The sequence below is a fragment of the Pseudochaenichthys georgianus genome, chromosome 17 (genome assembly GCF_902827115.2).
Source record: "Pseudochaenichthys georgianus chromosome 17, fPseGeo1.2, whole genome shotgun sequence".
In the NCBI taxonomy this organism is placed as follows: domain Eukaryota; kingdom Metazoa; phylum Chordata; class Actinopteri; order Perciformes; family Channichthyidae; genus Pseudochaenichthys; species Pseudochaenichthys georgianus.
The window spans coordinates 35,103,971-35,117,141 of NC_047519.1; the positions used below are offsets into that span (position 1 = coordinate 35,103,971).

Below are 13,171 nucleotides of genomic sequence, written 5' to 3' on the forward strand. Positions count from 1 at the left end.
TTGATAACATAAGATAAAAACAAGGGAACAAAGTCTGGAAACATTCAGCAGAAAGCCCAAGAGTTTCATAAGACTCCATGGCCACCATAATGCATGTATAAATAAAACAAAAATACCAAGAAGTTTCAGGTTGTTCAAGAGCTAAGTTAGTAAAGTACTGTTGTAAATATATTCATAAAAAGTATAAAGACACAAACTGCGTAGAAACCAGGCATGTAACTATCAAAAACAAAAACTATATCGCCACTGCAATATCCAGACAGCCAATGCTTTTAAGTGCAATACATAACATTTGTAGTCAACATTGTTCCTACAGGCCTACTGTTTTGTATACAGGAATAGTTTTAATCGGCGTGGTAGTAAGCGTAAACACACCCAGACTTAAAGCAGAAACTCACCGGGAAAAACTGAATGTCAACTCCCCAGACACACGTATCTTCTTGTGTATAATGTCACCGTTTAATATTACTGCGAAGTGACAGTGAATTTCTGAAGCCTAGAAAGCTTAAATGACTGGTTTACTGGAAATGATCACATCCGAGTAGCTGCCTCTGAGACGTAGAACATTGAGAGCGCTGATTGGTCGAATTTCTTTACCGTAATAACGCCTGTATCGATGCCTACCCTCAACTAATGGAATAAAAAGACGCATGAAGACGGGATTGCTCTGGAAAAAATACCACTTACTATAAATCAAATCAAATATCAGAATATTAATAACTAAACATTTTTAATTATTAGGTAAGATAATGCTTAAGTGACATGATGACACTACCGTAATGTCTTGTATAATGCGCACAGGAAGAAGCGAAAGTGCGAAGTCCAAACAAACTAATAATTTGCTTTGGTTTAAATGGTGCGTACATAAAAACAATGAGAATAATTAATTTGTACAAAGGAAAGGAACACATAGCCTATGCCAAATATATAATACAATTGAGAGCGCTGATTGGACGAAATTATTGTGTACCTTTTTATTTTACCGTAATAGCGCATGTATGGGTGCCCACTGCCTACCCTCAAATTATTGAATATAAAGACGGGATTGCTCTGGGGAAAAAAAACACTTACTATAAATCTAAACCACATTGAAAACATAAACATTTAAAACGTGTTTTATTGTTAGATAAGATAATATGTGGGTGACGTGATGACGCTACCGTAACTGTGTGTGTAGTGCGCAAAGGAGGAAGTGAGAACTCTATTTCCGCTGCAGCAGCGAGAGAACGGGGCACGTCAAAAAAGAAAGGAAAATGTGGGGAGGACAAGCTCAGGCGAGAGAAGGAACACAGAACTACATCTATCATCTTTGTTGATTCAGTTGCCAGGCAGTTGTTATTATTATTTAAAATCCCAAGACGAATATCTGTCAGTTTAAGGGTCGTTTCGAGGTTAACTCGCCCCCCCCATCTTGTTCGGTGGTGGTTCGCTTTGAGGAAGCAGCTCGGCTAGCCGCAGCTGAATTAGCTCGCTGAGGAGAGATGGGGACGAGAGCAAGTCGCCTCCAGGAAGACCCGGTTTCCCCTGCGTTTGGGAAAGATGGCACGAAGCGGGATTCCTACCGACGACCCCGCTGCACCAGGCCCACCAGTCTCATGGTCGACTTCTCTGGGAGCTTCGAGGAAACGGAGGCCAACCGGAGCCGGTCGGAGGAGGGCAGCGACTCGGACCAGCATGGGGGGGCCAGCGCGGACGGAAGCCCCGCAGACCTCCTCCACAGCAGCACCCCGTCCTCCAGTGTGAGCCCGGCGGAGGACCACCACAGCGAGGGGAAACCCGAGGAAGACGGGGATATAAGCCCGGAGCCCGCCGTGGTGGCTGAGCATCCGTCAGGAGAGGAGACAGGCCGCACGCCCCACCGCACTTTTTCCGAGCGGCTGCCCGGGAATAGGCACTCTTCCGCCCGCAGTGTGGGAGCGAGGTCCGCCCGGGTCCGAGGCTCCCACCAGCGGCCGGTGTCCGAGGCGTGGATCGGCCTGTACCGGGTGAACAACCGCCATGGCAGTGAGTTCATTGACTCTTACTTTTTGTTCCTTTTCTTAGTACAACTTAATTTCTCTCATTGTGTTTATGTATCAGAATACCTATTAGTCCCACAGAGCGGACATTTACATTGTTACAGCAGAAAAAGAGCACAAAAGATAACTTAATGTTACCTAAAGCAGGCATAAAAAAGTACTAAAGATACAAAAAGAAATTATAATAGAAAAGTTACACATTTTACAAAAATACACACCCTGTAACAGTTCAGGGGATTTGACAGCCAGGTATATTGCACAGTTTTTAACGGCATTATATATATTGCACATTGGCAATATGTGCAATGCCGTTAAAAACCTGGCTGCTAACTATGTGCTATATGATATTGCACATAGTTGGTATTTAATAAGAGGTGTTATAGTCTGTGTGGTTCCATTTCAAGTGTACAACTTAATTTCTCTCATTGTGTTATGTATCATAATCAGAATAGGTTTTACTTCCTCTACACAAACGAGGAATTTGCTTTGGTCTAAATGGTGCTTACAAAGACACAGAAAGAAAAATAAATTAAAGTAATATTATGAAAGCTATTTAAACACAATATTTGAACACAATATAATTTTGTGAGAAACTGAGTACAGTCAAATACAAATAATATACTATATTCAAAGTGGAGAGCTGTGCAGATTTAAAAATAGGTAGTGTGGACATTGGTGGCAACATTCACACCACAACAAATATTTGAATGTGTACACCTAATGGCCAAAACCCGGATTCTAATGAAAAATCAGGTCAGATGATGATATTTGTTTATATATATTCAACATTTTCATTTGAAACACGATGTTATCAGCATGTGACATTTTTGTTGTATTGATTGTTTTATTATTTTCCATTAAAAACGGACCAGTGGATTTCCTTCCCAGACACACGGCACACAATATGACAGTAAAGGGTTATAGTCCTCCACACATTATGTCAGGCCACTAGTATTTTATATTCATGTCCTGTTATTATTTGTCGCATAAATAACACCTGCCTTCATACTTGGCTGATCTCCATCAGAAGTGATGCACCATGTTTTTACATTTTAAGACAGCTGTCATACGTGGATTACGTGGAAGTTAAAATGTGTTAAATTACACAATACCTCAACATATAAAATGCGGGGTATAACTGCTTCCTTAAATCAGCTGCTATTTCACCGAAGACATGAGTGGGTGACGATGAGAAAATGATAGTAATATGGATATGATGGCTGAGTAGGAGGTGGGAGTCTTCATTGTTAACTTGATGCAGCCACAACAGCAATATAAAGTCAGAAATGCCTTCTAAGAAAATATCTCAAACAATATTACACCAACTCAGAGACATTTACACAACGAGTTATGAATCAAATTGTTCCCAGTGCAGGTTTCACTCGCCCCCGTCTGAAATTAAAATGGATTATTTGGGGAATTTACATTCCTGAACAGATAATCTCTTTTCCCGTGCTTACTGACTACAATCGTCAGAGACCTCATTGTAAGAAACGGAGCTGTGGCGTAAAACTGGAACTGGTGAAGACATGCTCTTTCAAATCCAAGTTAAAAACATTGAGTAACTGACCAACGGGTTTAAGTGCATTCAAAATGGGAAGCTGTGTAGGGGAAGTGAAAAAGCACCCTTTGTTTGCGTAGGGGTTTAGGGTTTAACCAAATATTAATTATTGCAACATTAAATAATGTTTTGTGATGCTGTATTGCTTCTCTAAAACAAAGTGTTGATTTCTAATAAATAGTTCATCCAGTCAATACATTATTTAATTTGTTTAAGATGTGGCCTCTCAGAGTACTATGATGTTACAGGGACTGTCGTGATTGCATACCAAAAGTATATTTGTAAACCTACATTTATGCATATAATACATGTCGTTTAATAATACGCAGTTTTCCTAAAATATATTTTTAGCAATGACAACATATCGGTGTTCTTGCAGTACTGCTGAATCATAACCCCTGTGTATCATATTGCCAAACGTTTGCCAATACACAGCGCTGGCCTGCGTTTGGAAGTCGATGACACAGAGATGGGGCTGCTGCGGTGCCAAAGCACAAAAGTGTGGTGGGTTTCCCGGGACAGCCCTCTAGCGAGAGGAGGGAAATGGGTCACAACTTCACATGCTGGGCCGGCAGCAGCTCACGGATGGAGGAGGGGAATTCAGAGCAGCGAGGCCCACTGTCTGTCCCGTCCACTCGGCCCGAGTCACTGTTTTGTTCGGTGCATGCAGTCAAATAAAGTTTCCAGTTATACTCAAAGTCACATCATCCACTCTGTCTCCGGATCTCTGAGGATGACTGCTTGTGGTTCCTTGGTTTGCCCAGAGTGTAATCTAGATCCAAACATAGCTTCAGTGTGCAACGTGATGGGCACGTCCTCTATCATTTAGGTCTCGCTGCTGTGTTAACCTCAGCTGTGCCGTGTCTCCGCAGATATCCGCTGTCCTTTCTGCTCCAAGCCTTTCCCTGGGGGTCGGATCGAGGATCACCTGCTGAGCTGCCTCACGTCTCCTCCCCTGCCATACAATAGTAAGTATCATATATCCCCAAAATGGCACAAAGCCTGTGGTTTTTAAAGCTCTGGAAACACTTACAGTTGCGGTGTGTGTGTGTGTGTGTGTGTGTGTGTGTGTGTGTGTGTGTGTGTGTGTGTGTGTGTGTGTGTGTGTGTGTGTGTGTGTGTGTGTGTGTGTGTGTGTGTGTGTGTGTGTGTGTGTGTGTGTGTGTGTGTGTGTGTGTGTGTGTGTGTGTGTGTGTGTGTGTGTGTGTGTGTGTGTGTGTGTGTGTGTGTGTGTGTGTGTGTGTGTGTGTGTGTGTGTGTGTGTGTGTGTGTGTGTGTGTGTGTGTGTGTGTGTGTGTGTGTGTGTGTGTGTGTGTGTGTGTGTGTGTGTGTGTGTGTGTGTGTGTGTGTGTGTGTGTGTGTGTGTGTGTGTGTGTGTGTGTGTACAGCGGATGTGCTCAGTAAAGACAGCGGAGAGTGCTCCATCTGTTTGGAGGATCTGATGCAGGGAGAGACCATCGCCAGGCTGGCCTGCCTCTGCGTCTACCATAAGAGGTAACAAAGTTCAGTTGATATATTTGCATTATAATAAAATGCGGAGAGACGGGTTGAAAAATGCAAATTCCGCTAGTGAGATTAAAAACAACGTTGTGCCGATGGTTGTTTCCAGATCTGGAAAAATGTGGTAACTCGGGGTAATGATTCTCTTAAATAAGGAAGCAAATTTTTTTTCTGTACTAGTGCATGTATCACTTCACATTTCTGAGCGAGGTCTATTGTCCTTTTCCAGGACCTGACGGTTTCACTTCCGAGTTATTGTCATAAAAAAACGTAATATTTTAACATGGGATAAAATGGATGAGTACTACACACAATCTTTTTTACTTTGTCTCAGGAAAAGATCAGCAGTGTGTTTCTTTCTTCTTATTTTACAAGTAAAATACATTAGCCAATGTGCTTTCAATAACGGCATCCTCATTACATTTGAATTAGACCTAATTAGTACTTTGTCAGCGCTTTGAAACTCCTATCAGGAAATAACCATGAGGTTGTTAAAGGGAGGCAATCCTCGTGACACGCATTTTTAAATAATTATCATCCGATAAAACAGACCAGTCTCTGCCAGTCTTTTTTTTTTTTTTTAATCTGATGACGTTATCAGTGATTTTAAGCTGATTAATTACCGAAATAAAATCAACCCTGTGGGCGGCGCCATTTTGACGAGTCACATGACTTATTTTACCGGAAGTGACGTGAACTATGCGTTTGGTGTCGAGGACAAATTGACGTATGTGCTTTGTTCATGTTGTTTACTCTAGTTACTCTCGCAATTCTATAGAAATATGCCTCATTGTATCGCGAAACATTGCCACAATTCGGATAGGAACAATCCACGGGATGCTCGGTTCCATCTATTGCCAACGGGTAAGCGTAGGAAGTACGTTCGGAGGCAGTGGCTAGCGAAATGTGCTCTGCCCCGAACCGAAAGATCCACAGGCGCATGTATGCAGCGAACATTTCAAGTTTCCGGACGACTACTCTGAGAGTACGATGAAACATAAAATGGGATTTATTAATCAACCATTACTTAATGGGGATGCAGTGCACTGCCAATGCCAGCCAGCGTAAGCACCTTACGCAGCAGACTTTACTTATTGTTTACTACGTAAGGAAGCAGGAATTGCAGGACCCAGAGCGCACGCAGCACAGAGCGGACAGCAGATAACGGAATTGCAGTTTTATTGCTTATAGATTATCAGAACATTTCAAAGGGGACACAGCCCCATTGGATATTAACCTATGGATTAACTACATCATCGTTTTTATCGTTGTAATGCCATTGAAGACCAGTTTAGACCAGACAAAGACCAAGGTAAGCCATGTTAGCCTAGCGCATGTTAGTACCTAGCGCCACTTGTTTTGATGTACGTTTTTGTTAACGTCGCGAGTTTTTATCTTTCAGTGTTGAGGTGGGCACCGTTAGATTCTGTGTCGTTACGATCATAAACGATGTGTTGGATGTGCAGCTAGGATAAGTAATAAGGGAGCTAGGAGTGATTTTCGGTGCAGTAATAGGTTAGCATTTTTCGCTCTGGGCTAATTCAGAGGCTCACTGTTAGCATTGTGTTTGTTTTTTTGAAGAAAAAAAATGAAAAAGATCAGTTAAATTAGTTTTTTTCCCATTATATGGATATAAAATATTCATAGTTTATTAAATATTAAGGTTCCTTAGACGTCGTTTCCTGCAAATGATGCGATTTCGGCCCCGGAACCGGGTCCGTGGGGCCTAAGAGGATAACAGAGTATGTTTTTTTATTTTTTTTACAGTTGTATTTGGATGGAATGAATACTTATAGTGATAATTCAAAGTAAGTCCGCCTTGACTTTATTTTTCTAAACTTCTTCCTCGGCTGACGAGTCCGAACTCAAATACTCCGCCATGTTTTCGTCGAATGAGCTGTTCGTGTGTTTACAAAGTGAACGCATAGATGACGTCACGACCTAGTTTTTCGGATCATGGGACTACTGAAAATGGCCAAAATGGCAGCTGCCTGACGGAATAATAATAAAAAAGAGCTATAAAATCATTATTCATCATTATATCATTATATTTACCGGGGAATATCGCTGATTTCTTCAGGGTATGGTTTAAACATAATGTTTCACTAAATACTGAAGTTTTGATTAACTATCTAATGACTGCAGCCTTCCTTTAAAGACCCACCAATGTTTGCATGTTGCAGCCCATATCCGAATCATTTCAAAGCACGCGGTTGTGTTCCAGATACGGTTTTTCCCAACTCTGAAAGGGGAAACGGTTTCCCTTCATTTAGCTCCGTGTCAGACGGGACTTGCTGAGACTTGTAATTTTCCAAGATTAGTTCATTCGTCAGAGTGAAGATCCTGTCTGCTCTTTTTTTTAATATATATCTTTGTGGGTTCAACCGTTTGAAATGCTTTTTTTTTTTTAATTTGAAATGAACATTCTGATAACGACATTGACAACATTAAAAGCACTCTGTGTTTAACTGACAGATAACCAGCAGAGGGACAGTATACTTTAAAGAGGCTTTTCTGGTTTTCCTTTTCCTGTCGTGTGTTGTTTAGGTTTTTGTGCATGTTAACGGTCTTGAAAGCCCCCCCCCGAAACGCCTCCATTTGACTCCTGCGTTTACTTCCGCTACATAGTGACATCACCATGTAACACGTTTGCTTCTATTAGCTAGCGCTCCAACACATTGAACATGATAGTCTAATGGGTGGGACATATCTAAGAGGTTGACTAATCACAACAGAACCGGCCAGCTAACCAATCAGAGCAGACTGGGCTCTGGTTTCAGACAGAGGGTGAAAGGAGGTGCTGCAGCACAGGCAGTACGAGAGAAATAAAGAGCTTTTTGAACATTAAAGCGTGGAGACGTGTCCCAGGAGAGGCAAATATGAACCTGAAATGAGCGTAATAGGGCACCTTTTTAAAAGACGTTCTTCTCAGATAAAGCCTTTGAGCTTTTAGCTGTGTGTCGCAAGGTGTGGCTGTTTGGCTGTGACGCGCTGGTCCACCCAGTAGAGAGTAGGGATTTGGAAAGAGCCTGGCATTTTTGAAAACTAAAAGATGGCGGTGTTCAAAATGAGCATACAGTTCATTTTCACAAAGTGTACAGAAGGAACGTTATTTTTAACAACCCATATATTAGTTTCGGGCTGCAAGGAGAACATCTGTGACTTTTCTCTCACAGTCGGTGAATCATCTGGTCTTAACAGAATCTGGAAAAAGTGCATAAAGGGCGTCACAATTTCCTAAAGCTCAAGATAATTTGACTCGAAACCCGAACATACTTCTTTAAATGTGACCAAAGATAAATACATGGCTGAGCTGCAACTTGTGCAGTCTTGCATTTTATTTGAAAATTAAATAAATGTATGTCAATGTAATATCCAAACAGTTGCTTATTATTTAGTCGTCCTTATTTCTTTGATAAAATACTCAAATATAGAATAGTTGTTTAATCTCTATATCTGTGATTGGGAATACGACTGCTCTTTGGTCCTGTTGCATTTAACGAGTCAGAGAGCCATCAAACATATTCACAGCCCTCTGCTCTGATTACTTTTAGTCTGGTTCCCACTAGGGCTGGACCCGAATATTCGTTCGTTGGAGTTCTATTCGGGTTTCAATTTCGTTATTGTTTGTTTTTTCCCCGTTTTTTTTCAAACTGAATTTATTGAAATCTCGATTATCAACGTAAGAGCTTGTGCCTCTTCGGGGGGTGCCAACACTTAACCATAAACGTTATCGTTTACTTTCTCCGTCTTTATATGTAGATATTACTTTTCTCCGTTAATCTCCGTCACGTTGTTTCCATAGCAACAACAACTTCCTGTCAACAGCGCTACCCCTCCTTCAAAATAAAAGCATGTCCACAAATAGGAAGCCAAGCCAAATTAGACTTAAGACATATACAACTGCAACGAAAGTAACGAACACAATGCGATCACAAATTGGGTTACATTAACAAATAACTATAAAACAACAATACTGTAGAATAACAACATTAATGCCGTGAATACACCGAAATACACGCGTTGAAGCGGAATATTCGCTGCTGATTACTACCGAATATCCGGAGCCCGAAAAATGGTATTCGGGACAGCCCTAGTTCCCACACTGTCAGTAAGTGGATCGCCTTACTGACGCCTTCGGGATGCGCCACAACCAAAAGCCAGGCAGAGAGGTTTAGCAACATCACATCAGCTAATCACAAAATATAATGACTCTTTGTTTCTCCTCTTCCCTGTAGCTGCATTGACTCCTGGTCCAAGGTGAAGCCCTGCTGCCCTGAACACCCCTTCGATTGACTCCGGGGTCACGTGTTTTCTGCACAGTGGCCAACCGACTCAGGTATGTACGTGTGAGAAAAACCAGGATATGCAATTAGCAAACTTTTCAATATTGTCTTCTTTTTTTTTATACCAAATACTCCTTTTTTTTATGGCTTGCTTCAAGGAAATCTGGCACAAATTGTAACCCTGACCCTAAAAAAAAAATTGTCTTAAATTGGTTTGAAATCATGAACGATCTGATCATATAACAAGTCTATCCCGCTAAGGATCTATTCCACACGATTTGAATACAGAAATATACATGCTGTTACAGGTGTTGTTATCTCTAATCTTCACCCTTTCTTTTCCCGCCCTTACAGGAGACTACACTGAATCCCAATAAAATCCCAATAAAAATGTGTAATCAGACGAATAAAAACCCACTGTTCTTCTCCCACGCAAACACAAATTTGATTGGAGAACAGACGGTCCCAAGAAGAAGCTTCTCCGTTGGGATCGGTCCATTTGAACTTGGTCGAGGCCATTTCGATGTCGCTCCGTCGAATCTCCGCTCGAGATCCTTGTTGGAATACAAGTGGAGGCTTTCTATTTTACAGACTTGGTTTGAATCAACGGAGCTTATATATAAATATATACAGTATATGTAAAACAAACTTATCCCAGTACGATGGAAATTGCCCGGAGCGATCGTGAACTTTGGGGAGGAACACGTAAGATTTGACCGTGGATTTTCTCCCATGTATTTTTCTCTCCCTCCAAACGCGATTGGTCCTTTTTATTAAGTATTTTGCTTAAAGAGTATTGTTCCATGTCATACATTGGATGAATGTTTTTCTTTCCTCGGGCTAACCCCAAATGAACCAACCTCGCACCAAAAGCGTGAACCGTTACCACGTAAACGTTGCTTTATTTTGAACCAGCTGGAGGTCGAGGGCTTGATTTTGGTGAACGGGTGCTGCCGTTAGTAGGTGTATTCTCTTTTCTATTGCCTGTAAACATTTCAGGGGAAGTTTGGGGGCAAATCGTTTTTCTAAGTAGGTCAGTTTTTTTGTAGGTAGTTGGTCAGCGCCGAGGTTACCGTGCTGCTACTTGCCGAGTGTTGAGGAAAAGGTCGTAGGTCCATGGGGTCGTAGAAGCGCTGGTGTCGGCACCAATTTGAGCACTTTTGTCCTTCAAGGCTGATTCATTTAAAGGAAATCACACAAAGCCTGGGATAAGGTTGTGTGAGTGTGTATGTGTGTGTGTTCAAATGATGACCAGGGACAGGAAATGTTCCGAGCATGAGTGTGTATTCGAGAGTGTGATTTTGTCTGTGTGTTTACTGTAAATTGCCTAAAGTATGCTTGGTCAAGCGGGTTACCCTTTCTTTCTTTTTTTTTATGATAATTTTGTATTCCAATGAAGCTGGCCAACAGCCGTTACACGTGGCATTGGTACGCAACGTGTCTCATGTGGTCCCGTTGTACTTTGAATGCGGTTTAGTGTTTTTTTCCTCCCACAATCCCCTCTTCTTCCTCCTCATTCCCAACCACTCTGTCCGGATTTTTGGATCAGCGACATTTTGCCATCTGGTTAAACTCATGCCAGGGATAAAGAGGACGGATTGAGGGATGTATTTTTGAGGCATATTTACACCATGTGGCATCTGCCGCTCTCCCAACACTGGAGGCTATTGGACAGCTGATGGTAAATTATTACATAACTCCCCCCCCCATCCTGACCCCCTATCTTTTTTGGGATTTTATATATTATATCATCACATAATTATTGCTCTGTGTTAAATGGCTTTCCTTTGCATTGTGTGTTGATTGCCTTTGCCTGGTGAAGGGTATCTTTGTGCAAGCCGGTATTTGTGGTGTTTTTGAGGGCTGAACTGAAGCCCCGCGGTAAAGGCTGCTCAACAGATGCTGTCCAACATTGAGATGAGAACACACAACATGAATCGATTGCTTTGCCTGCCTGAACCACGTGTTTTAAATCGCTGCTCAAAAGTGGTATGGATCAGTTTGGAGGTCAGCCCGGTGCACAGGTTTCCTACTGGCTAGTTCGTTCACCCCAGCCTCTTGGTTTCCCCCAGTGTTCTGCAGTCTGAGGTGCTACAAGTTGTCCGGCCACTAGAGGGCAGCCATTCTAACTTTTTGTATCGGAGAATAGAAAGAAAAATAATGCCAAAAGTCTGTCTGTGTATTTGGGGGCATTGTGTGAGAGAGTGTTGAAGACGAGATGCGTTGATCATTAGACGTTACATTTGTTGTGGTGATAAGTTATGACGTTGTATACTTTGGCTGGGAGGGATGCGTGTGTGTGTGTGTGTGTGTGTGTGTGTGTGTGTGTGTGTGTGTGTGTGTGTGTGTGTGTGTGTGTGTGTGCGTGTGTTTGCTTGCAGGAGTTTGGGTTGTTGACAAAGATAAAAAGACAATCTGAAAACCTCACATTACTCATTTACTTTCTTACCCCCTCTGTGTGGTGCAATACCTCAATCGTTACCCATGCTAACTAAACGTTGTGTGTTTTAAATGGCTCCAACAAAGGACGGTCTTTTGTATAAATGTCCCTGAATCCTTTGGTTTTAAATCGGGGCACTATTGCCCCAATGTTTTCGAAGAGTCACCACAGCGGCAACTGCACCCCGAAGATATGGACAATCTGCCTTTACTCTGGTATAACGAAACAAATTGAAATTCTATTTATTAAATTGTAAATATGTAATGCAATTCAAGAAAATGGCTTGGTCTTTGTCTGTTCAATATACTGTTTCTAAGCTCCTATCTTTTGTATGTCTCAGAAATTGTTTTTATATGTATTTTTTACAATAAATATGTGTGAGAGATGTTTTGTGAATGTCGGTTTTGTGTTTTTTAAGTGTTTTCAATGATGTGGTTGTTTGTCACCTTCCTTGAGACATGAAACTTTACACATTATGATTATTTGTATTTATTCCGATAAACCTTTGCACTTAACACTAACATTTAGATCTTTATTCTTTAAACTAAACGGTTTTATTTTTTTGCAAATCCTATAAGAGCAGCAATTTTTACTTTTCATTATAGATAAATATGCAAATAATTTTTCTACATTTTTATTAGATAACATTTCAAACAAACGAAATCACACACTTGCTCTTTTTGTCCAGCAGTCCAAAGATATTCACGGTGATATATGACCAAAGAAAAACTCACATTTAATGAATCTGGAATATAACAAATAATCATTCATTTTAACTCTGAATATTTAAACAAATAGTAGTATCTCTAAATGTTTGCTTTATATGTTTAAAGACGTATGTAGCCTGTGTATTTATTTGTGATTTTGTTTCCTTATAATATTTTTCACTAAATTCTAAATTGTTCAAAAGCTCAAAATTCTATATTGCCACTTAACAGGATCAACAATTATATTATTTAAAAAACTTGAATCCGCAATTCCATTTCCAAGGTTTAATAATACTTTTGGTCTTAACATTTGAGCACAAATTTAACATAGACAAGACAAAAAATTAATAATACATCAGTTTTTTTACTGAGCTGCCACAAAGTGACCGCCTCTTTTACAACGTCTGACCTACTTTCAATCAAAGACGGACGTTGCAATTTCCGAAAAAACATTTTTTTTTTAAACATCACTCCAGGAAGTGTAACACATGCTGATAGAAATAAAGATACCCATCACAATACGAGGTTTTCTTTCTGTGTCAGCTCCGCCTCTCACAGCACAGTCAGGTGTCAGACACATCTTTAACCCAACAGGTAAGCACTATCTGTTGTGTATTATTTAATATCATTCTGTGTGAAAAGATTTTAAACAAACATTA

At 40.9% G+C, this 13,171-nt stretch overlaps 2 protein-coding genes across 2 annotated transcripts in view; one reads left to right on the plus strand and one right to left on the minus strand.

The window, feature by feature from the left end:
- Window positions 1-544, minus strand: part of tep1 (telomerase-associated protein 1) — a 36,749-nt gene extending 36,205 nt beyond the window's left edge. The window contains exon 1 of the mRNA XM_034104321.2: window positions 399-544. The gene's annotated coding sequence lies outside the window, so the exon portion shown is untranslated. The remainder of the gene's footprint in view (window positions 1-398) is intronic.
- A 644-nt stretch (window positions 545-1,188) lies between these two features.
- On the plus strand, window positions 1,189-12,190 carry LOC117462281 (E3 ubiquitin-protein ligase znrf1). The gene is made up of 5 exons (XM_034104437.2): window positions 1,189-2,004; window positions 4,452-4,547; window positions 4,968-5,073; window positions 9,318-9,418; window positions 9,720-12,190. The coding sequence occupies exons 1-4, from the start codon at window positions 1,482-1,484 to the stop codon at window positions 9,373-9,375; spliced, it is 783 nt and encodes a 260-aa protein (XP_033960328.1). The 5' UTR covers window positions 1,189-1,481; the 3' UTR covers window positions 9,376-9,418; window positions 9,720-12,190.
- Window positions 12,191-13,171: the final 981 nt, after the last annotated feature.

Bases quoted from the DNA above. Each gene is read 5' to 3' on its own strand.
- LOC117462281 (XM_034104437.2), top strand. From the start codon at position 1,482: ATGGGGACGAGAGCAAGTCGCCTCCAGGAAGACCCGGTTTCCCCTGCG. The intron at 4,548-4,967 runs GTAAGTATCATA...GTGTGTGTACAG, and splicing joins TCCTCCCCTGCCATACAATA to CGGATGTGCTCAGTAAAGAC. The intron at 5,074-9,317 runs GTAACAAAGTTC...TCTTCCCTGTAG, and splicing joins CTCTGCGTCTACCATAAGAG to CTGCATTGACTCCTGGTCCA.